General features: G+C 40.2%; 1 protein-coding gene across 1 annotated transcript; it reads left to right on the top strand.

The window, feature by feature from the left end:
* Nucleotides 1-1,322: 1,322 nt before the first annotated feature.
* On the top strand, nt 1,323-22,498 carry COCH (cochlin). Its single transcript, XM_035552066.2, has 11 exons — nt 1,323-1,521; nt 1,619-1,663; nt 6,940-7,096; nt 14,226-14,359; nt 14,711-14,773; nt 15,581-15,625; nt 15,714-15,861; nt 16,404-16,507; nt 17,285-17,511; nt 18,946-19,462; nt 20,187-22,498. Exons 1-11 carry the CDS (start codon nt 1,497-1,499, stop codon nt 20,360-20,362), a joined length of 1,641 nt encoding a protein of 546 aa, XP_035407959.1. The 5' UTR covers nt 1,323-1,496; the 3' UTR covers nt 20,363-22,498.
* Nucleotides 22,499-24,666: the final 2,168 nt, after the last annotated feature.

Here is a 24,666-nt window from a genome sequence, read left to right as displayed (position 1 = left end):
AGCGGGGTGGTCATCGATTTGCCACCACTGGTTTCAAGGCAACCGGGAAGACTTGCTGTCAGTGCTAACCATACAACAAGCATCGTCTATAAGACACTGGTTTCCCAGAACATTTTCTTAAAAAAACAACAACAACAAAAAAAAGTAACAAAACTCCCCTCCTCTCTTAGCTACCACACCTCTGAGCAACCTGCAAAATGTGAACTGAGGCCAGCACCAGAATGGGTGAACCACTGCAGAGCTGCGCCAAGTGCAGCTGGGCCTGTAGTGAGCAGGGAGAGGTGGACTCTCATGCCTGAGGACAGTGTTTTAGGAGCCATTGGCAGCTCTTTAATTCACCACCTCAGACCAGAGGTGATCAACCCCCTCGGGTGAGCCTCTTGTTGAGGAGAGAGCCGGCCAGAAGCCAGCAGTTCCTTGACAAGCTCCCAGGAGCCGGAGAAGCAGAGAAACGCCAGCAGAAGTTCCTGACACCTGCACCAAGTGCCTTGAATGGTTTTGCAATTGATACTCCCATAGGGGAAGAGCATGTCCTAAGTGAAGCATCGCCACCTTTATTCCACGTGGGCAGCACAAAAATGTGTTCCTGGGACATCAAAGCTGGGGGAGGTAGGGAGGGAGATTGGGTTCTTACAGCTTCTGCACTTCATTTGAAATAAACTGTGATTTTTATTTTTGTTTTACAACTTCCCTGGTCACGCTTCCCATGTACGTGCAGGACAGCTGTCACGTACCTGCTTTGCAGTACACACACAAATGTTGCATGACGTGCAGCCCCAGGTGGGCTGCGGCTGAGCCTGCTCACACCCTGACTAGGCTGCAGCACCTGCGGTTCTTGTTCTGCCCAACAAGAAGACATTTTCTACGGGTTCTGAAAGCCTATTTGTGTTTGAAGGCTACTTCTAGGAGCAGCTGTCCCAGCAGAGGTTGAACAGTGAATGCTGGCAGGCAGCAAAGGACACAATTTTAAGGCATTCGTTGGAAGAGACGCCCTCCTTCCACTCTTTCTGACCCATTCATTAGTAACTCAACCGTTGCACACTCACACCAGTCAATACTTTACACCACGCACACATGCACTGAACTAAGTCGAAGCAGACTCTGAAGCATCTTTATTTATTGTGCGGCCGTTTTTAATGGAAACGAGCACGTTTAAACCCAAGCTAAACCTGCAGACCCACCACGACACTGGCAGCTGGGGCACTGCCTCGACTTCCCACCTGCCTGCCTCGCAGCGCCCGAGGACGCGGTGCCCGGCCTGAGGCGGCGAGGCGGGAGGCGGCGGGGGCGGCACGGCGGCACCTACCCGGCCCTGCCCAGCCGCCCAGCCGAGCCCTCCCATCCCAGCCCGGCCGCCCCGTCCCGCCCCGGTGCCCGTGCGCCCGGGTCGGGGTTTAAAGCCGGCGCGGGGCGACTCTGGCGGTGTCGGTGCCGGCGCCTCTCCCCTCACCTCACATCCCGTCCCGTCCCATCCTATTCCGTCCCCTCCTGCCGCCATGCCGCTCGCCGCCCTTCTCCTCGGTGCGTACCGCGGCCGGCAGGGCAGGTGCGGAGCCGTGCTCCGACCCGACTCGCCCCGACCCACCGCCCGTCTGTCTGTCTGTCTGTCTGTTCGCAGGCGCCTTCCTGCTCTGCGGCCCCGTGCGCGGGAGCGACGGCTCGGGTGAGTGTGCCGCCATCCTCCTCCTCTTCCTCCCCTCCCGGGCTGCTCGGGGCGCGCCGGCGGGGCACGGCGCTGCGGGCAGGGCTCGGAGCCAGGCGAAGGGGCCGGGGGGGCGATGGCGAGGGGTGTGCGAGCGAGTGCGGGCGTGTCGGTGCGTGCGGGTGTGTCGGTGCGTGCGGTGGAGCCGGGCCCGCCCGGCAGCACCTGCCTCTGGCCGCGGCGCCGGTGCGGGGCTTTCAGGGCGGCCGGCCGGGCTGCGCGAGCGGCTGTGAGACGGGCTGCCCCGGAGCCGGAGCCACCCAGGGGGCCGTAGGAAGCGGCTCGAGGAGCGCCACCGAGGGACCGGAGCGGCTCGGCGGAGCCTGCGGCGGGCGGTGAGGTGAGTTCCTGTGCCGGCCGGCACCGCGCGGGGGGCCGGGGGGGCCGGGATCGGCTGCCCGGGGTGTCTTCAGTCAAACGTTCAGAAAATCGTTCTGTGCCATCCTGTGTATCACGGGACGGCCATGACTTAAAAACCCACCAGAAATAAACAAAACAACAATGGGAAACCTACTGCAACCTCAATTCCTTGTCTTATTTCACAGGCGCATTACACGTTTAGTGTGAACGGCCTGTCAGGAAGCACCTGAAAAGGTTTTTTTAATAATCCCTGCTGCGAGGGCTGGAGAAGAAGCCTCCATAACCGGAAGGTATCTGGAACTAACTTAAGTTATGTTAAGGGAATGTTGGCAAATGTAATTTTGCTTTTGTATTATTACTAAAAGTACCAGCACGTTTGCATGTACAGTGTGAACAGTTAATGTACGATATTGCCTCTCACCGTTATCCTGAGCCTAAATTCAGCACAATTTTGTTATTGAGCTAGAAGCTTGCAGAAACTTTAAAAAACAAACAAAACCACTTAAATTCTGGTGTCTGAAGTAATGAAAAGAGTATCAGTTTCCTTGAATATCTACCGTATTTAGGCTCGTAACTGCTCAGGGAGGTCTTATCTTTCCTTGCACTCCCCCTGAAATACCTAAGTTCAACAACTCTGGTTACTATACCCAAGACTGACCATATGGATGGGTAAACACTGGCATATGACAGATAGTAAGCGAACAGAAGTTGATCAGAAGATGCAAATCTCAGGCTGAAATAAGTAACATAGCCCTGACGCTTCCTTAGAAATTCCCCTGCTCTTGTTCATGTCAGGATATGTACTTATCATTACATGAATTAGTGTGCAGTCTATGAACATGCTTTTCAAAATATAAGTAGGTCTATTTCTATCAATATGGTTTTCTTCTGGTATAGATGATACTTGTAAGAATATTCCTTGCATAAAACTATATATATAAAGTTTGTTTGAAGCCTCAAGATGAAAACAAAGGACTCAAATTTTTCTTGTTTTGAAATAAAACTAAGTTCTACAAGAATCATACTGAAGAAAAAAGTAAACCCCATTTTATGACCTATTTTGCCCTAGGAATCCCTGCCCTTTTTTAATAACGTACACAGACATATATATACTTCCTTACATAAATTCTGCTTTTCCAAAGCAATGCATGAAAATTTCAAGGTTAGAAAAGCTCAAATTTTGTTTATAGTTTTTATTTTCCTAGTGTCTTAGGTTAGTGACTCTTTTCAAAAATGAAGTGAAGACTCATTATAGGTGGGCATGAGAAACAGTTATTCAGAGCAAACCAGTATGTGAGATATAGCAGCAAAAAGATGAAAACTGATGGAATGACTGAAAGCATGGTTGTTGGATAGAAGTTTCAGGACAGAAGTGAGCCTTCACTTTTTTTTTTTTTTTCTTTTTTAGGTCAACAGTGAAGGAAGACATTCATTCCTACCTTTAAATATGGCTTAAATCAGGAAGAAATGCAGTTTCTTTTTTTTTGTACTTTGTTTTTACAGTGTACCCTAATGTGGTGTGTTTCTGTGAGGCTTAAAGAGAGTGTGTGTCTGGTCATAGTGGGATTACGGTCACTTTATTACAGTTCTGAAGGACTAATCTTAGGCTCATGTGTTCAGAGGTCTCTACTTTCCATCAGAGTCCAGACTGGGTAGGAGTCTAGGACCGACTCCTTTCCTGTAAATTGCAAGCTTATCATTCCTTCTTCTAAAAATACGTGGATTTAGATTTTAACTTCTAATGGTATTGATTATTGAGTTAGATAAGTATCTAGAGAAGTACTTCAAGTGCTACTGTTCTTGTGTTCTTAAATTACAGCGATTATGAAATAACTGCAACTTAAAACACTTTATAGTTAGCTATTTGACTGATTCTGCAAAGATGAAATACCTCCCAGATTTGGAAATGTTAACAAAAACAACCACTCTTACATTTTAATAGTACTATCACATGAAATTATTAGTTATTATTATTAGAGAATTATTAGTATGTAATCTGGCAAAGAATTATTCTATATGATCCAGTATTCACGCATGATTAATATACTCTCAAGTTCACATTGGATTGCTTGTGGTTTTATGGGATTCATTAACAGGAAAGAACAAAATCCACTGCAAAGTTGGTACCACTAGTTTTAACTTTGTTACCCAGTACTTCTAATTTTTACTCTGCTGCTGACATTCCTAATGTTAGTCTCAGAATTATAGCTTAAAGGAAACTGTATCTGCATAGCAAAACAAAATGAAACTAACGCTTTTTAACTAACAGCATGAGTACTTCATTGTGTGTTACAAGTTGACACCTCCCCTCCCCCCTCTTTGCTGATACAGCTGAGGTATGACCTGTTAAAGCCCCTAGCTACAGTATGTCAGCTGTTCACACAGCAGCAACTTGCTTTTTGCTCTGGAGCCCCCCCCATGGTGTAGATGAGGATTGTGAGTCTTTAGTACATAAAAATCCCATGGCTGGACTATAGTGAGCGTCTGTGCTTTCATGGCTAGGGAAAACATAGCCAGATTCCACCCCCCACATCCCCTCCCCATCTTAAGTGCTATCAAAAACGTACAATGTTAGTCTGACACATGACTGTATTTAGCAAGTGCCTGCTAGTGAGAGAAATGCAGATCTCCAAGTGATAAGGAGCGTGTTAATTACACATCTGATTGTATTCGTATGTACAGCCTGACAAGGAATTCAGTCAGGCTAACTAATTAGAAGTGGCAGGTATTACAAATTTCCTGTGGTGGTGTCTCGCACTTCTGGAAGCTAGGAAAATGTTCCAGGGTACACGGCACAGGTAGTACTACGTGAACAGATTACTGTTACTGCTCGTTGCAAGGATTCCTCCACGGATGTCCAGCCTTCTAGCTACTGGTTGGTCTCACGAGTTGCCACTTGGTGGATGTTTGATTACTGCCCAGTAATCAGCTAACAAATTAGCAGGAGTTCCCTGAAGTGATCAGGGCACTCAAATGCAAAGCAAACTGACTTTCAGCGTAACACCAATAACAATGCTTTTAACAATGAGAATAATGAGCTTTTAGGTATAAGCATGGTGATTCTGCTTGTTTTTCAGGCTTTTGTTTTTAAGGGAAATGTGTAAGACTAAGCATGTGGAGGATAAGAGGATGTGAGTAAAACTTATTTTTAGGATACCCGAGAATCAGACTAAATCACTTTATAGTGATTCATGTTAGGTAGACAGCTTTCCTTATTTTGAAGATAGGGAAAAAGTAGAAGTATTCCCCGCTTTCTCTCTTCTTCATCCAGACTATGTAGACACATTTAGTGCATTTAACTAACATGTATGTGCTGACAGATAGCAGCAAAGATTTTTCAGGAAGATATGATTAGGTAGCTTACTGTAAATGCAGTATAGCATTAATGAGGATTAGGTATATTTAAATGCAAAACTACATGTATGTTCTCTAAATATTCCTAGATCTATGCAGCAAGTGTGAACACACTTCACTGTGCACCTCCAGCTGTAAATGTTCTGCTTTTCAGCTCTAAAGTCAGTGGGATTAGCAGGAGGCACCAAGGCAGCATGCTCTCTTCCATCTGCTGATTAGGAACAGCATATGCTCCAAAATCATTCTTTCAAATAACAGCAGCTTATGTTAGGGTCAGTAAACACCCTAGGGTAAGAGTCAAAAGAGTGGGCAGGGAAGCAGGCAAGAGACCAATCACTAATCCCCATAATCATACTCTTGTTGTGGTGTATGCATGGATTCATTAGCCAGACTGTCAGCTCTCCTCTTAATAATGTGGAAAAAGTAACTTTCTGAGTGCATATAGAAAAGGTTCTTGCACCTGCTAGTGCTCAGCGATGACAACATTTACTCTTAGGAACTTCAGAATAAATACCCAGTCGGTTATGGGTTGAACTTATGATGCTGAATTAACGTTGATCAAAGCTAAAACCCTAACCTGCTGTGCTACCAGACTGGCTGAATTGGCTGCGCTGTGCAGAGGTAGGACGGTAGTTAGGCATCTAAGATAATGATGTCTAAATTTGCAAAAGGAAAAGCTTCAATTTGCCAGGCAGAATTGTACGCTGGTGTAAATCTGCGTATGTAGGTGCATGCACATGCAAGCACAGTAAGGGCTCAGAGATGACTATCTGGGGAGCAACTTCAAAGAAAAAAAGGCAGAGTTCTTTGTGAGAAATGCATGTGCCTAGCACAAACAAATTCCATCTCTGTGGGTGAATCTGACTGTTCTTGGCACAGGGGTCAGGATGTGATCTCTGTTGCAGTGAACTGATATGAATGCTCTAGATGCTACTTGTATTACTGGAGCAGGGAGATGGGCACTTTTTTTTTTTTTTTTAAACACTGACTTCAGCAGGATTTGTTGCAGAAGCTAAGGAGATGGATGCTATGTCAGCCTGCTTCATGAACATCCCTGGACCGAGCTTCCCAAATCACTCCCGGATGCCCCACAGCTGGAGAGCGCTGTGGGGACGTCCGAGGCATTCAGTTTCTGTCTCAGCAAGTGCCACCCACTCTTGTGTTCCACCTCTATGGTCTTCCCCTTGCCTTTATGTCTGTGGTAAACCTGCACACGTTGTGAACCACTGCCATTCTTTTCCGCTGTAGTATTTCCTGGATATTATTCTAATGTTCGATGCTGTTTGCTCTTTTTAAAAGCTTTTCCACCCTGCCTCTCTCATAATATGTGTTCTTCCTTGTCATAGCTGCACATTCCTAAGTGCCAGAGATCCTTACAGACATACTAGAGCACAAGATGAGATGCTGTACTTAATTCCAAATCCAAACATTTAGATTTGGATACAGTAGAGAAGGTGGTTGTCTTATTTAAATAAAAAATAAGATTTTCAGGTCACAGGATTTTCTTTTTTTTTCCCCTGTAGTTTCCACTGCTATCACATGCTTTACAAGAGGACTTGACCTTAGAAAGGAGACAGAAGAAGTCCTTTGCCCAGCAAACTGTCCTCTGTGGCAATTCTATGTCTTTGGGGATGGAGTTTATGCCTCCCTTTCCAGTGTCTGCGGAGCTGCCATACACAGGTAAGGCAGACAGTCAACTGTTAATCCATGCGTTAAGCAAGTTTATATAGTCTTGCTGCACTTTTAAATTTGAACCTTTTGATGACATCATAATAAAGACTTCTCTGGACGTCCAAAACCATGCTGACATAATAGGAATGCCATTAGAACAGAGCACAACAGAAAATAATGGCTGGGTGGTCTGCAAGTTACCTGAGTTGTGCTGAAATGTTCCTGAAAACAACAAAACTAGTGACGTGGCAAAGTAGCAGGCAGGCTTTCACTGTAAGACAACTCAAGTGTCACTGGTAGACATACAAGGATGCAGTGTAAACAGTAATTAATGAGAGAATAAAAGCGGACTTGCATTTTTTTACTTTAATTTATGAGATCTTTCCTGAAACTGCTGAAGTCAGTTTAAGCTCCTATGCAAACAGACCTATCCATGACTTAGGTGACTGTGATCTGTAAACATTATTAATTGTAATCAGAACTATATTTTTTGTCATGGTATTTCTTTTCTGACGCTTCCTTGATGGGCATCAAACTTGATGACTCATACTTAGATCATTGGTCTCTTAATTAGACCAACAGCTAGCTGAACTCATTCCCACATCAAACGGAAAACTGAAGGCTAGGAAATGTATCCGGATAACCCATGTTAAACAGATGTCAATAGAATAGTAGTAATTCCCCAGGTGAAAGTAAACAGGCTGGCAGAAATCTTACTGAGGTTATCTGACTTTTTTAAAATGAAGAATTACTTATTTGCAAAGTAAATTCTTTTTTGAATCAATTTTAAATAATGGAACACGAGACAAAGCAGCTGGAGATGATGTGATCTATTTCAGGTGCCTGCGGAAGGTAGAATGATTCCTGTCAGACTGATGTTAATACTTGGAAAAAGCTTTTTGGCTATTAAAGGAGAATTCTTAGCTTCATCTGTTAACTGGCTGTAAAAGATGTACTTGTTCATTTAGAACTCCTCACAGAATGACTCAAAACTGCATGTTCTAACTCTGGAGTGGACTGACGCTTTAGCAACAGAAATTTAGATTAGACTTGAGGAGAAAGTCTAGCAATAAGGACAGAGTAGATGGCCTGGGGTATTCAAGGAAATGGACTGAACAGTGCAGTTTCTAAGAAGATATCCATCTGTCTAGAAGAGCTAGAAAACTGTCAATCTAATTTGAACTGAAAGTACAAACTAGATTATCCTGTACATTTTTCCAAACTTCCTAGATTTCTGTAATTAAATATTATAACTATATTTAAAAGTAAGACTTAGTCATACAAACAATCCAAATTATTTTTGTCAAGAGTCTCTACTGAAACCAAAGTAAATATATTGAGGTATCATACTTACTACATTTGAGATTTTTAAAAAAATGATTAATTCTATGAATGAGATTTAATTGGCATTTGTGGATGACAAAATAAGTTATCCAGAATCTCCTCAAACATCACCAAACTTCTTGAAACTAGTCTCTAGTTTCTAGGTACATTTATATTAACTTATGCATAAACTACAGTTTAAAAAATAAAAAAATAAAAATCAGTCTTATTCTATTTGTGCATTCCAGATAAGACTACTGTTACCCATGCAGAAAGGCTGAAACTGTTCTTAAAAGCTTCCATGGAACAAAGCATTTAAATGAAATGGCGGCATAGTTATACTCTCTTCTTACTCCCAAGCAACAGGAAGAAATTCTTTCAAAATACAGTTACGATGCTGAACTCTGCTATCAGAGTATTTTTGAAATTTAAAAACTAATTTTACACCAAAATAACTGACTAGAAGATAAAGGACAAAATAAAAAGTTTATTTAAACAGCTTAAAAAAATAGGATTTTTTAATTTAAACTCCTAACTAAACATAACAATGGTTTTGGTGGTAAATTTCTCAGATGCTGTAAAGGAGACTAAGGCTTAAGGTACTTTGGGGTAGCTAGAAAGAACTTGGTAGGTATTGGGGGGCAGGGAAAGAAGAGGTGAAAGTTGTTTTTAAAGGTTAAGAGTTGGTTTTAAAGACAGTTAACTGTTTCTGTGTGGTGGTCTATTGATGGAACAAGCTTCCCTTCCTGCTGTGTAGAGAATGACTGTTTCCATTCAGCATGTTTTAAGTGTCTTCATAAGCCTTTAAAACAAAGTTAAATTCTAATTCTTCACTTTTCCTAGTTTAAGTATATACAAAAATGTTAAAGCATACCTGGATCAAGTATCTTAAAGTTACAATAGAAAGAACTGTCAGGTTTCCTATGCCTTTTCTAAGGCACTGTTTATATTTAGTGAAGTTGCCAGCCATTTACTTCTAGCACTCCATTTCTTCACTGGCTGCCACATGAATCTTTACTTCAAGATCAAATATCTTTGCTCACAAGACCTCTTTCTAAAGGCACTGAAGACTCAAGTGTTTTTGAAGTGTTGCAAGAGCTAAAACGTTTAGTTTCAAAAGTTACTAACCAGTTCATTAGGTAGCAGTCTTAAACCTGTCATCCCGGTGGCTGTGGTCTGACTGCTACGAAAGCTTCCTTCACCAAGACTCCAGGTGCTGGCTCCCCCTGCGGCTGCCGTGCGGCTCGGCTGCATCATCTGTTCTGCTTCAATCCTGCACTTACTGTACCTCAAGCAAGTCTCTTATTAATTTAAGCATGAGTTAGCAAAAGTGATTTGAGTCACTGGAGTGCTGAAAATGCTGAAAAATGCTTACGCTATCTACATTTTTAAAACAAAATTCTTAGATCAGCACTGGAAAAATCTCCATTTTTACAAAAGGAGTTACAAGAAATGGAAGGTGTAGATTTCTTTTTCAAGGTGTGTGTGTACTCTTCACCTGTAAAGTAAAGCACAGGCATCTGTACATCAAACTGTGTATGACTTTTCTGACACAGAAGCATAGGATTATGCAGTATTGGTTTTTTTTTTTTTTTTTCCCCCCCCACAGCATCTGTCAATCTAAATTATTGCACTGTTTAGAAAATGCCTGTATCTGTACCCAAGTGTTCTAATGGCAACAAAGGGATTGAAATATCTGTCCTTCTAATCAGGGCCCTCCAGCAAGCATGCTAGTGTAAATTAACAATGTTCAAGTCTTCTGAATTTATTGTAGTATAGCACTTTGAAAAAGCAGAATATAGGCGAAAGAATCTTCTATTTAGATTTTTTTTTTCTTTTTGAAGACCAGCTTTAAGTTAGCTGCTATTAGTCCTGTCAGCCTCTTGTGTTCAGAGCAAAATTCACTATGTGAAAGCATTTCCTTGGTTTTCCTGGAACTATTAGAAGCCATGAATACTGGTCCTAGTGAGGGAGGTAAAAAGATTGCTGGATGGAAGAGAGGGCATAGCTGTTTAGTTCCCAGCTAATTTCAGTACAGGCTACAGAAGCCAACTGAAATGTACGAACCACTTCTTCCTTCCAGCTCTGTGTTGCAATGGCTAACCCCCATCTCATCTTGGTGGCAAAGCAACTCCAAGAACACGTTGCTAATAGGCATCACCAACTTCTGCTATCATGGTGTAACTAGATATGTACTCTTAAGAATTTCAGCATTTTCTTCCAAGTTACTGAAACAACTACCTCTAGTTTAAAACTGTGTGCCCTACATTACACTGCATGGTGAGTGCAACATAGCCCTATAAATACCTTAAGCACTGTTGAGGGCCTGTGTCACTACCGTGACTGCTGCTATCTTATACAAAGCACGCTCGCCCAACCACCCTCTGTTTCCAGAAGCATTGTTCCTGGGAGCAGTGCTTCTTTTAAACAGAAAAATGATTGTGTGAGCATGCGTCAGCTCCTCCTTCCCCACGCACTCCAGTTTGTATGTGTTGGGTCCTAATTGAAGCCTGATTCCTAAACTTCTACATACACCAAATAATGCTTATTCCTCCAAGTAGTTCCATTACGGTGATGTGATTTTTTTCTTGCAGTAATAACACTACATAGTGCATTTTAAAGAATTGAGCAGAATTCAGTTATTACTCCACATGAATAAGCTTTCTGCCTGCTTTAGTTTGTTATATTTGGCTTTTTATCTTTTTCTATCCTTATTTTATGTGCAATTATTCTCAGGAAACAGAATGTTTGTTTAATATTTTTCTTTGTCTAGGCAGAAGAATAGAAGTTTTATTTGTCAGCGAAGAATGGAGAACCTCCTACCAGGCTGACGCTATGTAGGCATAAAGAACTGAGTTAAATCTACCACTGAGTGATTAATTGGATTAATAACCAGAAGGGCAAATTAAGGACTAGGTTCTCAGCTTGTGCAGTTCTGTTCTAGTGCCAATTCCACTAAATGGAGGCCTAACCCTACGCTGCAGTCATTAGATGCTAAATAGGCATGCAAATTTTTTTAGAACCTTCATGACTAGTCACAGGGTGGGAACACTTCTAATTAAACATCAGGTTCTCAGAATTCAAGTGAACAAAAGCAAGTCATGGTGTTACCAAGTTGGCCACAAACTAACCACAAAGACTGGCCGCTGAGCTGCCGCAGTGTTCGCTACAAGGCTGTTCACAAAAACCTTGTCAGCCAGAGGGGATGGGCTTCTGAGCAGCAGCAGTAGGCCCCCTGGGAAACTTTGATATATTGGCTGCTTCTGCTGCTGTGCCTTGTTTCTTGCCAAAAGCAATAGAAGTGCAGAGGAGACAGAAAAAGCAGAACCTAGAGGGCCAGAAGATGCTGGCACGAAACCCAGAACAGCTCCAAAGCACTGAACTGGTGGCAGGCAGGCAGCAGGAGCCTGCCATTTGGAGAAGGGGAGGATGCTTCTTGAGCCATGGAGAAAGGTGAATGATGTGGAAAGAGGTTGATACATCTACTGGTAATAGAAAGGAAAGATGAGAATTTGGCTGGCTTATCTGTTTTTAGCCCCCTGAAGATAACCGCTTTCATCCAGGGATCCTGTAGGAAATGCCAGCTGCTATCTCAGCCAGCACTCAGCAACTGTAACGGGAACTTCAGGTCAAAATTCTGCTCTCAGGCAGCACGGCAGACCTTGCTCTTTCTCTTTTCTCCCTTCTGGTGGGGGAAAAAAAAAAAAGAGCAGATTGGCCACCCATAGATATATTTGATAAATGTAATTATTAGCAAAAAACATACTCTGCAACAAGCATCGTGCTTCTGGACTGTAAGATCAAGTCTGCTCAGTATGTATTTCTTTCAACAGTCTACTTGCAGCACTGCTGCCCTTGGGTTTGGGGCTTTTCCTTAGAGTAGCACATCTCTGTTCATATCTATTTCTCTTCACTCTCTATTAGGATAAATGTGAGGTGCTGTTTAAATTTGCCAACATAATAATCTGATTTTAAACTAGCATTCAGGGCAACTTTACTAAAGTTTCTTTGTCTATACACTGTATACAGTATTCTTAGATAAAGTATCTCTGTATTTTGAAACTACCATAATCTTTAAAGGTACAAGAATTAAATACATATATATATAACCATAGTTCCCTTTAGAAATGCAAATCACGTCTATGAATCAGGAATGCATTTTAAGTAGTCCACAAGGAGACTTATGTGGAAACTACCACAGATGCCCAGAGCTCAAATTACCATAACTGTGCAAGATTTTCTAAACTCCAGCCTTGATTATTCTACTTTCATGATGTTTTAAATCAGATGAGGCTGGGACTCTCTTCAAGCAGGAAGACAAACAGATAAGAAAAATAAACACAAAGGCACACATTGCTGTGTTTCAATTATCTTGAAAAGGTTGTTTGTTTCCCATGCTACTGTACCTGCCCAAATACCATGGACCATTAAGCTTTTCCTTCCATTTAAAGAAGCTCAACATTGAATTTTGGCCCCTAAAAAATAATATCCATTCTTTCAGCATATAAAAAGAAATCTAAAAAAGAATTCTGATGCCTGTGACTATCACAACAACCCCTCTGCCTGCAAAACAATCAATGGAAGTTCTCTCCCTGGGCAGCTTTTAACCCTGAAGTTTCCTAAATGTGTAAATCTAACGTCCTGTTGGGTATTCACATAATCCTCGATGTCCTGATAGTGCTAATAGGCTCAGCACGTAAGCATCAGCAAGATTTTCCAATTAGCTGTATTTTCGTTTGTCCTGCATGATAGGCAGATCTGGCAGGCAATCTCAGAACCTGCTCATTGAGTCCTGAGATGAAAATCAACAAGAGAAAAATGCTAGCAGCCTTCTCTAAGGTTTCAGCCTCAAATCTTTTTGGAAAATGTCATCCATAGATTTTGCTACAAGTTTTTTTGTCACTTCTACATTTCCGAACTGACTTCTAGTATGGCATTAAGGAGTACAATAGTCTTATGATACCGAATATGACTTTATAAGATACTTTTAACCAGTAAGCTTCTTGGTATTTTTTTTTTTTTAATAACCCATTAAAACTGTATTTAAGTGGTATGCTTAAACAAATGGAAATAGCTATGATTTCTTAACTATTTCTGAAGTATTCCAAATTCTGAGGCTGCAATTTGTGAAAATCACAGAGCTGAACAGCATCTGCTGTTGATATACCATTTGCGAGTCTAGATGGAAAACAATCAGGAATCTTATACGGATTGAGTTATTAACTTGAATTCTATTTATTTCAGATTTCACACTTAATTTTTGCTCCAGGTGAATGAGAAGAATAAGATACTTTACACTCTGTTCCTACATTTATCAGTAATCGGATGGCTGCTGTCAGCAATGCCTGCCATTTCTGACTGCAGTCTGTGTGGTTGCGTAACACAATATCCTACATACAAGTTACTACTACAAGCAGCATTTTTCTTCTAGTTTTCTTAGCTTTGGTTACTTTGCAGTCAGGCGTAACAAATTTTGGTTTGGCCACAAATATTCATGAATCATAATGAACTCAAATACATTTTCCTGTAGCTCTTACCTTTACCGTTCTTCTGCTTCAGTTTGAGCAATTAGAATTTTAGAATTTCCTGATAATTGTCTGTGCTTCCTAATAAAATGTCTGAGTGATGCTCTGTGGAATATCTTCTCTTAACCTTTTCAGTATCTTATAGTTTATTTTTGCCTGAATGCAACCTTCTGCCTATATGGTATCATTTTCAGGAGGCTAGTGTCCAATATACTAATGATGGCATAATTTTATTACATTTTCTTGTGATTAATACGTCTGATTCATAACAACTTTTTTTTGTGTCTCAGAGGGGTGATCACCAACGCAGGAGGACCTGTAAAGGTACAGACTCTCCCAGGACAGGAAAACTACCCTGCTGTAAATGCCAACGGGATCCAGTCTCAGGTGCTCACTAGATGGGCTTCGTCTTTCTCAGTGACTCGTAGGTGTCTGAAAACTTACTACTTCGCAAACTGTATTTCAAATATTAACATAGATTTAGGAAACTTCCTCAGTGCACCTGTATATAGAAACAAATGTGACTGGTATATGAAATGTAATCAAAGTTTTTACTTCTAACTCATTTTATCTTCACTTTTCCACAATTTTCTTAAAATAATACCGTTCCAGCCCGGCTAGTCCACCTAGATTATGCAGAAAGATTAATGGAAATAGTCTAGAAAGACTATTGCAAACCCAGTATTCTTCAAGCACTCATAACTTCATCTAAATACACTGAAATAGTGATATAACGATTCCATGATATAAATTCATTCTTCCAATATTTTGGCAGCTACCAAGAATGTAGCACTTGAAGCAGTGGGACGATCAGTATCAACAGCACGCCCTTCTACAGGTACAAGCTCTCTCCAACATGTCTTGTTTCACAGAATTTATTTTTAAAGAAAACATATGTACAATATCTGCTTTGACATGTCTTGCATCAGCGAAAGGAAGAATCATTTGTAATCAGTGAGATTGATTCTGATTTCAGTAGTGTTCATGTAAATGAAGGAACACTTAAATTTGGAAAACTAGTAGATAACGTGACAGAAGGAAAGAGTTTGTGAGCTCATAGGATATTCATTCCAATTAAGTGACAGAGAAGACATTATGCATTCCTTCTTACAGAACTACTTAACAGCTAAGGGTTGTCAGGACTTACTTAACAGAAATCTAGCTGTTGTGTGGATTTCTCCGCAGAACATGCTGCCAGTAAAAGGCTAGATCAGTTTTTATGAAGGCTAGTGGTATATACATATTGGACTTGGATCATGTTTGCAAACAGAACATTTGCTTCATTGTTTAAGTCCCAGCTTGCTTCCAAAACATTAAAATTGAACAGCAGATTGCTAACTGAGAAAGAGAAGTGGCAGCACTTGGGATGCTGAGCTACAGCAATTTCTGTATGTCTTCCTGTACACGTTTTGATATTCAGCTTGAGAGGTGCAAGAAACGAAGGTTAAACAGTTTCATTTGAAAAAGAATATTCTCCAAGGAGCAAAGCAATAGTAGTGAAATTTTAATTATTACACTGATTGAAGGGTGATGCAGTCCCATGCCAATTTTTACTGAGGATAGATTGCAATGTAATTCTTAGACTGAGCTTCTTCGATTTCGTCTTACTGTTCTTAAATGATCCATGCTGTTTTCTTCATTGAAGGCAAAAGACCTAAGAAGCCCCTTGACAAAAAGGCTGGGAACAAAGGTAGGAACCTATAGGTTTAGCTTTTGAAAAGCAAAATCATAACATTCACTTGGTGCTAAGTTAGTCTAATTATTTTGGATGCTCACAGACTGTAAAGCTGATATTGCATTCCTCGTTGACGGAAGTTACAACATTGGCCAACGTAGATTTAATCTGCAGAAAAACTTTGTTGGAAAAGTAGCAGTGATGTTGGGAATTGGAACAGAAGGGCCTCACATTGGAGTTGTACAAGCCAGGTAATAACAGATGTACACAAAATATAACTGAGTGATTAATAAGAGAAATCAAGTAATGTAACACTGTATTTCGCAGAACAGCGTTTGCTCAGTAATGGCAAATGAATAGCAAGAGAAAAACTCCAGCTTGCAGCACTGCTTTCTCTGTGCTATGTTGATGTGTTCATGTGAGAAGACATGACAAATACGATCATCTGCCTTTGTGATACTTGTGTAATTTTCAATTATACCAATGCATTTAGTTTAACTTCTGACACGTTCAAAATTTACTTCTGGATATATTTTAGAACTAGTATTTTCAGCTGCTTAATAAGCTTAAGAATCATCCTGTTCTTAATTTATCCACCCAGGTACATGATTCCGTATGCTAAGGATTGTGAGAATTATTAAGTGAGGAGCATACTTCTATTTTAGTAATTAAAATGAAGAGAAGAGTATATTTGAGCATGAACAAAATGATTCAAATGCTAATGTAGCTTGCTAATGCCACAGTGATATGAAAAGTCAACTACATAGTTTATTAATGTTTTATTTTTCTACAGTGAACATCCAAAAATTGAATTCTATCTGAAAAACTTCACTTCTGCAAAAGAGGTTTTGTTTGCCATAAAGGAATTAGGGTTCAGAGGAGGCAATTCTAATACAGGTGAGTTCATATGTCAATGAAAATAGAAATTATGTCTTTACATAAGTAAATACATATTTATATGTATGTATACATATATACTGAAGTACTTATTATTCTGTTAGGTAAGAAAGTGTTTTAAATACCACGTTTATCTTAGGTCCAACATTTTTCCACTAGAACATTGCCATATTTTCAATTTCATTTTCAGAAGTCAGGGTTACTTACTGTATGCCTTTTAGAGTATAAGTTCCAGTATCATTTCCTGTGCTTAAAGAGTAATCAATTTTTCACTGATAACAGTGATAGTTGAGACAAAATCATATCTAAAAGGCTTAACGTTTCTTTCTTGTTGTATGGCTAATTTAGGAGTTAGAATTCTCTGTGAATAAAGAGTAAGCAGTTGTGAAGGGATGTTTGCCAACTATGGAAACTGAGCTCTCCAGATATGTTGAATTTCACAAGCTAAATATAAGTAGCTTCTCAACCTCTTCCTTCCAATTCATTTGGCAGACGCTCATATATCTGCTTCCTAGTATAAAACAAGACCTGTGGGGGAAAAACATTTCAGTGTGTTGGTTTTGGTTTTTTTTCCCCTCAGCTTTATCAGTTTTTTAATAGGGTATATATATGTTGCTCAAGTTTCATGAGTGCTGAAATATCCTGGGACACCATTTCACTGTTACGTTGGGTTCGTTCTGTAGTTGTAACTAAAATCCAGGACAATTTCATATAGGAAATTGGTACAAAAATGTAATTGTATTGTTTCTTCATATTTTTTTTGCCATTCAAAACTAGGGAAAGCTTTGAAACACACAGCTCAGAAATTCTTCTCTTTGGAAAATGGAGCACGCAAAGGAATACCCAAAATCATTGTAGTGTTTCTAGACGGCTGGCCCTCAGATGATATAGAAGAAGCTGGTATAGTGGCCAGAGAATTTGGAGTCAACGTATTCATTGTATCTGTAGCAAAACCTACAACGGAGGAGCTGGGAATGGTACAAGACATTGCTTTTGTTGACAAAGTAAGAGAATATCATTATTCATTTTTCATGCATGGGTATGATTCTAGAGAATTTACTTCATGCTAGAGTCCTAATGACCTTATTTTTACAAATTTCATAAAACATATTCTCTCAAAACTATTGAGACTATCAAAATATCAGGACAGCAAATTTTGGGTAAGCCTTTTAGTTTCTTCTTACTAAGTTAAATGCTTCTGCTGGCTTATTTTCTTGTTAATAGGGCTGCACCAAGGTACCAAAATGCTATCACACTTCTCCCAGTTCAGAGTCTTGGCCAAATTGTAGCTCTTGGACCTTGTAATTACATGAAGATTCCTAGAAGGGGATTCCCCTACCTTAGGCATAGGTAAATGCATCAAAGCAATTAAACTCCGGTGTGATATCTTCAGTCCTAAAATGGCAGACAGGGAGGCATATCTATCAGGACCTGCTCTATGGAGGATTATTTAGTTACTTTCACTACAAAGACAGGAAAGATCGAAAAACACTTCCTAAAAAGTTCACATGCAAGATTATCTTGGATGAAGAGTTTTGGATCTTGCTCCGTATGAGTTAGCATAGGAATTCAAACACAGGTGTTACTCCCACAAGAGCTTTCTAAGTGCTAGTTCATTACGTAGCTTTTCATAGGGAGGTTTTAGGTGTCTAATTTCGGGAGAAAGTTCATAGCTCAGAACATGAACCTAATGAAGCACTATTCCTCTGCTGTTTGCATGCACAAGACAGCTTGTTTCTGATCCGGGGTAGGTCCAACTCTCATGTACTTACAGGCACAGAAAGACATGATCTTATGTGACTGAAGCCTGCCCTCCCTTTCTGCATTTTGATTTTAGCCAGATAAGTTACCACCTTGGAGAGCTGATTTTAAATCGAATCCCTGTCTCAATTACCTGCATTTTACATGTATACTATGGAAGCCAGAGGAAAAAGAAATTTTACTTTGAATGACCTGGGACTATATTTTCTACTCAACTGCGTATCTGTGTTTATGATGCATTACGGATTAAACAAAAAGTGCTTACAGTGTTAGAAGGGAAAACACAGACACCTAACTTTCAGTGGATAGGGAAAAATGTAGAACTTTAAATCCTTTGGACATTCAGTAGCCATGACTTACTTCCCTTTCAAAAAACCTATTTGAAATATCCAGTTGTTACAGTTTTCATTAACTACATGAAATTATTTGAAATTTCTGGAGGAGGCAGGGAGGCATACTTCATTTAATTATTCGATAAAATAAGTTAGAGCTTTCACTGACCTAATCTACAGGTGTTCGTCCTGAACTTCTTTAAAAACAAACAAAAGAACACCCCCAAAAAACACCATCAGGCTCCAATTCAAACCTGCCTTTGGAAGAAAATCACATAGGTGTATGATTGGTATCCACAGAACTGCTGTTTCAATATTCACCTTGTGACTTTTGTTTTCAAACAGGCTGTCTGTCGAAATAATGGCTTCTTCTCTTACAACATGCCCAGCTGGTTTGGTACCACCAAATATGTAAAACCTCTTGTCCAAAAGCTGTGTTCACATGAGCAAATGTTGTGCAGCAAGACATGCTACAACTCTGTCAACATAGCCTTCTTGGTAGATGGCTCTAGCAGTGTTGGAGACAGCAACTTCCGCCTCGTGCTTGAATTCATCAGCAACGTTGCGAAGGCTTTCGAGATCTCTGATATTGGTTCCAAAATTGCCACTGTGCAGTTCACATATGATCAGCGTACTGAGTTCAGCTTCACAGACTATACCACAAAAGAAAAGGTCCTCTCCGCTATCCAGAACATTCGCTACATGAGTGGTGGCACTGCGACTGGTGATGCCATTTCTTTCACAACCAGAAACGTATTTGGGCCAGTGAAGGATGGGCCTAACAAAAATTTCCTTGTTATTTTGACTGATGGTCAGTCTTACGATGATGTTAGAGGACCTGCTGCTGCTGCACAAAAAGCAGGTAAATGATTTTATGATTAAAAGCAGCAGGAGTTGATTCACACAGCTCCAGCAAGCAAATCAAGTATCATCGTTTTAAATTTAGCCAAATGTGAGTTCTGAGGAACTGTTCTCCCTTAGAATGAAACATCAGTGATGTGAAACTAGGTATGTAGCCGTAAGTAGACTCACTCATGGCAACTTTGTTTAAAAAAAAAAAAAAAAAGTACACCGAGTCTACTTTCCTAAACGAAAGAAATCAGTAGATTAAAACCAAAGAGCCATGTAGTGAAGTTCCAACTAGCGATGGCATTCAATGGCATTATTTCTGTTCTCCATCATCATCTATGAGTGAAATAAGCAGTTTTGACCAAAAAGCCTCTTGGGCTTCTGATGCTTGAAAACTCTCGGAGTACACAAAGCATCCAGATTTACTTTCAAAATTGTTCTAAACACTGTTTTTTGTGTTTCAAGACTTACTATGTCACTGCTGGGTTCATATCTACCACTACAAAACAACTCATGCTAACTCTTAGGATATCCCCTATTTCCACCAGGATTCTTACTGAGACACCTCTTTAATTCCTGATACTTGGTGGCAAAATCTAATCATCTCTGACAGCCTGCAGGTGCAGAAACACTCCTTTCTGATCCAAATTAATTCATGGTTGTAGAAGCTGTTGTTTTTCTTGTAGCCATAGACAAAATGGTCTTACTTATTTTTTTTCTGTACTGTTGCATTGTAGGAATAACAGTCTTCTCTGTTGGCGTTGCCTGGGCACCTCTGGATGATCTGAAAGACATGGCTTCTGAACCAAGAGATTCTCACACTTTCTTCACCAGGGAGTTCACTGGACTGGAGCAGATGATTCCTGATATTATTCGAGGAATCTGTAAAGATTTTCTGGACTCTAAACAATAAAGCAAAAATCTGCTGTTGGATATTACTTTTCTGAAACTAAAGATTTATGAAACCGAAATGGTCCCTCTAAAGTGCAGATGGTTTATTCTTACATATGCTGTCATAGTGTGAGGGATGAAGAAGGGCTACTTTTTGTAGTCAGTAAAGGATTCATGTGAGCTTGTTAGAAATTGTACTTGATAGGAAGAAGCAGAATTTGGCCAACAGCTCTTATTACTTTCAATACATTTATAGTAGTCCAAGTTTAAAGCTAAGCATATTGTGCACTTAAGGCTATCACATAGCAGCAGAGGAAACAATACAGCTCTGACATTTTTGTTGTCACTTACTAGATGTCTTCTTACAAGGTAAACATAATATAATTTTAAATACACAGTACTACCTGTCTTCTGTAAGCCTTCTGTAGCTTATGATTCTGTGTCTTTTCAAGGAGTTCTCTTGATAGTGTGAAGTACTCTCAGTGCTTCAGTTGTGCAACATCCATTATTGCCAGGCAGCTTAAGAAGAGGTATGACAGATTGTGGCTAAACAGTCTGTTTTACTAGTTGAGATTTTGCTGTGGTGAATGATAGTGCCATCTGGTTGGCAAAGTTTACACCAAAAGACATTTAACTTATACCCACAGATTTCTGTGGATCTATGTTGTTGACTTCTGGCACAGGTTTTGAGAAGTACTTACAGCACAGTATTTCTTTTTGAGGATCTGGGTCCTAAGTAATACTACTGTTTCCTACACCACTAAGGCAACAGTGATATTGCTAACATATCTGATAGCCTGGATTTTCTCTCTCTACTGCCTTGTACTGTCTTTATTTTACAAAGTTGTTACTGGCCAGATGATTACAGAGAGGAACCTTGGGCAAAGAGATTAAGTTAGACCACACACTGAATGAAAACATTCAAATTCAAATCCAAAGGCATCTCCAACCTTGAAACACAACTGGTTTATATCAGGTTACACGGTTAGGGAAGAAGAGTGCAGACAGACACGTAAGAGGGATTCACTAGCTCACAGAATAACGTATTTCTAACATTAGTAAAGACGTTTTCAAAAATGTGTGAGGTTATCTGAAGAAGAAAGAATAGTCTTATTGAAAAGGGGCTTTAATTTGATTACATACCTAGTAACATATTGATATTTTTATGCCTACATGCAGGGGGTTAAAATGATTAAATATTTCAGAGTTCTTTCAGATACCTGGAGAGAATAATGTCCTTCAAGAATTCTTTAGAAAATTGTTTTTTGCAAGTAAGATACACAGCAGAAAACAAAATAGCACTTTTCCTACCAATCTAGGGTTTCTTTTTTTCCTTTTTTTCCCCTCTTCTTTTTTTGTGCTATTGATTGTAAAATTCTTAGTAGTTATGGAGTGGCACAGAAGGGATTGTATTCATCAGGCTTTTGTTGTGTATTTTTAATAACTTATGACTGGCTATATATTACACTAAACATGAATATGAATGGCAAGGATGCCTTGTATTTTTCTATTAATTGTTATCCTTAATTTTGTTACGTGTTTATAGATAAGAGTATGCAGCTATTGCTGTATAAATTCATTTACAATAACAACTTTGTGCAACAGTTTGATTCATTTAGCATAATTTTTTTATAGAAATTTATATATTGCAAGGAACTGAGACTGCACATTTCAATATCCTGTAATATAAAAGTTTTTATGACGAAGCTCAAGCACTATAGCTTGAATAAGTTGTATGTAATGTTTCCTGTCTGTATTATTTTAAATCCCCAGTTTGGAGAAAAAAACATCTAAATTATCCTCAAATTGCAAGGATACGCTTTACACTCACACATATATATTATAATCTGAATCAGTCACTACCAAACTTTTAGTAGTTACACTAGATATGATGCTGGCTGAATCACCTGAATATAAATCACATACCGGCTAGCAGAATCACATTTTTCCTCTCAGTTTAATTTTACTATTGTAAAGAAGGCAGCTTTACTCATGAATTCCTTCACTGAGGAAAAAGCTGGGCTGGAGCTGCAGCGACTAGCACTTGTGCAAGCTCCGTTTGGGAACACTACTGCAGGTAGTAGGGCTGTCACTCAAGAACATGACCTGCAAGGGATGAATTCTGTTCTCTGCTGGGACTGATGAAAACCTGTATTTCCCATTTCCCTGAAGAAAACTCGCAGGGCTCAAGGGGTGTCAGATTTGCAACCCCACTGCTGACAACATACTGCCGCACCTCAAAAAATAAGATTTTTTCACTCAGAAAAAAATAGAAGACTAAGATTAATGGCTCAGGTACTTACTGCAACTCCCAGTAAGCAAGCAACTCCAGTGCAGTTTTGAATTTTGCATTAAACAGTAGTTAACACAGTCTGAAAGTCACCCTTCCCAGCGGAGTTTCCACAGCAATCTAAATTCACAATATTTTATTCATTTGCTGTGCTAAAGAAATTGAAATCACTTTTTGTACCGTAACTCCCAGTAAGGGCTGCAACCTACAGACTCAGGAGCACTCAAATCCTTCACTACCAGAAGACCAGGAAGACACCCGATCTGTTCCTTATGTTTCCTGGGTGAATTCTTGTCTCCTGGGTTATTTTAAAACTGAAAGAAGCACATGACTCCCCTGTCATTTGCTGTATGTCCTTCTCAGTCCTTGATGGAAATGTTAGCACTTACCTCCAGGACGAGATTGCAAGGCAAGCATTACACACACACACAGGACATGTCAGACACACTTCCATGCTCGCACCTGCGTTATACTTCAGCAGGTAAGTACAAAGACTGTGTCTATCTAAAGCAGCCCCCTGCAGAACTTGCAGGTCATTGACAATTTGTATCCTAAGGTGCAGGCACGGCCCCAGGCTCCACAGGGAATGCCTCAGTACCTGGCTCGGGATCTCCGATTCCACACCTAGACCAAGGCACTTTTTACACCTCACACAAATTTACAGTATTTAGACTCTCTTTGAACACGAATCACATTGTATCACATCTTTTGGCAGTGTGATGCTTTCTAGCTGGTACTTGTCTGACAAGTGCAGTACGTAGCCCAAAAAGGGTACCCAGGCTGTGACTGAAGGTCAGCCTGCTGCAGAGAACCCTTCATGCTATCAGACCTGAGGTCTTTCATACTGCATCCTCAAGCTGAGTGCAAAAAGAACAGATCTTGGAAGCTGACCTTTATTACCCTTGGTAAAACTAGCAATACTGAACCAGCAAAGAACAAGGAAAAATCCCCAAGTGAGATCATCCTCACGTTCTTAAGAGAAAATAATCGTTTTGAAGGAATTTACTTTGACTTTCAAAATCAATGCCAATAAAGAAAAGCTACAAGAGCACCAGCTAAAAGCCATTTACATCAAAAGCCAGTGACTGTATTTCTCTACAACTTCTGAAGCGACTGGGAGAGGTGGGGGGTTGTTGTTTGGTTTTGCACTTATGAAGTAGAACAGTTCCATCAGAACAGTATTTTCTCCCGTAAGTGTTCATAGCTTTCATATCAGTGTTGCCACGTATATCTTCTCTTCTAGGAAGTCTGGCCCCATACAATACAAATATTCTATTTTCATCTTCTCAGTTCTGAAGAACGGAAGTGCTGACAACTTTTTATGCCTTGATTTTAGGCCACCTTTTTAATGGGGCAACTCTCGATATTGCTACCGAGCTCCATCAAAGTCACTGCTTTAAAATGCAGAGATTCTGGTTTTCACAGCACTTTCCTTCCTTTCATTAGGCTTATGGGTAAGTTAGCTCCAGAAAGCATCAAAGCCACAAAAATCACAGAAAATTTCTCTGTCGCACGCAAGTACCATAGGAGGCCTGAGCACATTGTCAAAGAAGATCAACTTGTGTCTTTAACAAACTGTCTGGAAGCTAAAGGCTTAGATCCCCAGCCTAATGACAGCAATCCAAAGAAAATCTTACTGACTGACTTTGGTTTGGATCTAGGACAGGAAACATAAATGATTTTCTTGAGAAACTGAACCAGAATGTGCCTGAAAAGCTTGTGATCAACCGTCAGCGAAATACAGACACCAAGTATACAGAAACTTCAACTGAAGAGTTCGTAATTTAAGAGTATTTTCCAGTTATGTGTGTCTGTCAACTGAAGCACACGTTCTTTTGCTCTCTTTGGCTTCAGCTGGAGGAAGAATAGGTCCTGAAAATCCGCAGTCTATGATAAAATCCAGAAATTTAATCTCTGCTTTGAAGCAAACTGCCCATTTTAAATTTAATCTCATTAGGATCAAAGTTTCTTTTCCTTTCCAATCAAGCTTGGTTAGCAAAGTATCCTTGATCATAAGTCACCTTCATTACCTAAAG

This window comes from Cygnus atratus, chromosome 5 (assembly GCF_013377495.2).
Source record: "Cygnus atratus isolate AKBS03 ecotype Queensland, Australia chromosome 5, CAtr_DNAZoo_HiC_assembly, whole genome shotgun sequence".
Taxonomy (NCBI): Eukaryota; Metazoa; Chordata; class Aves; order Anseriformes; family Anatidae; genus Cygnus; species Cygnus atratus.
The sequence above is the reverse complement of the archived record's forward strand: the minus strand, read 5'-3'. Positions and strand labels throughout refer to the sequence as shown.

Coding starts and splice junctions, on each gene's coding strand:
- COCH (XM_035552066.2), top strand. CDS start 1,497: ATGCCGCTCGCCGCCCTTCTCCTCG. Junction 15,862..16,403: donor ATTGGAGTTGTACAAGCCAG/GTAATAACAGAT, acceptor ATTTTTCTACAG/TGAACATCCAAAAATTGAAT. Junction 16,508..17,284: donor AGGAGGCAATTCTAATACAG/GTGAGTTCATAT, acceptor ATTCAAAACTAG/GGAAAGCTTTGAAACACACA.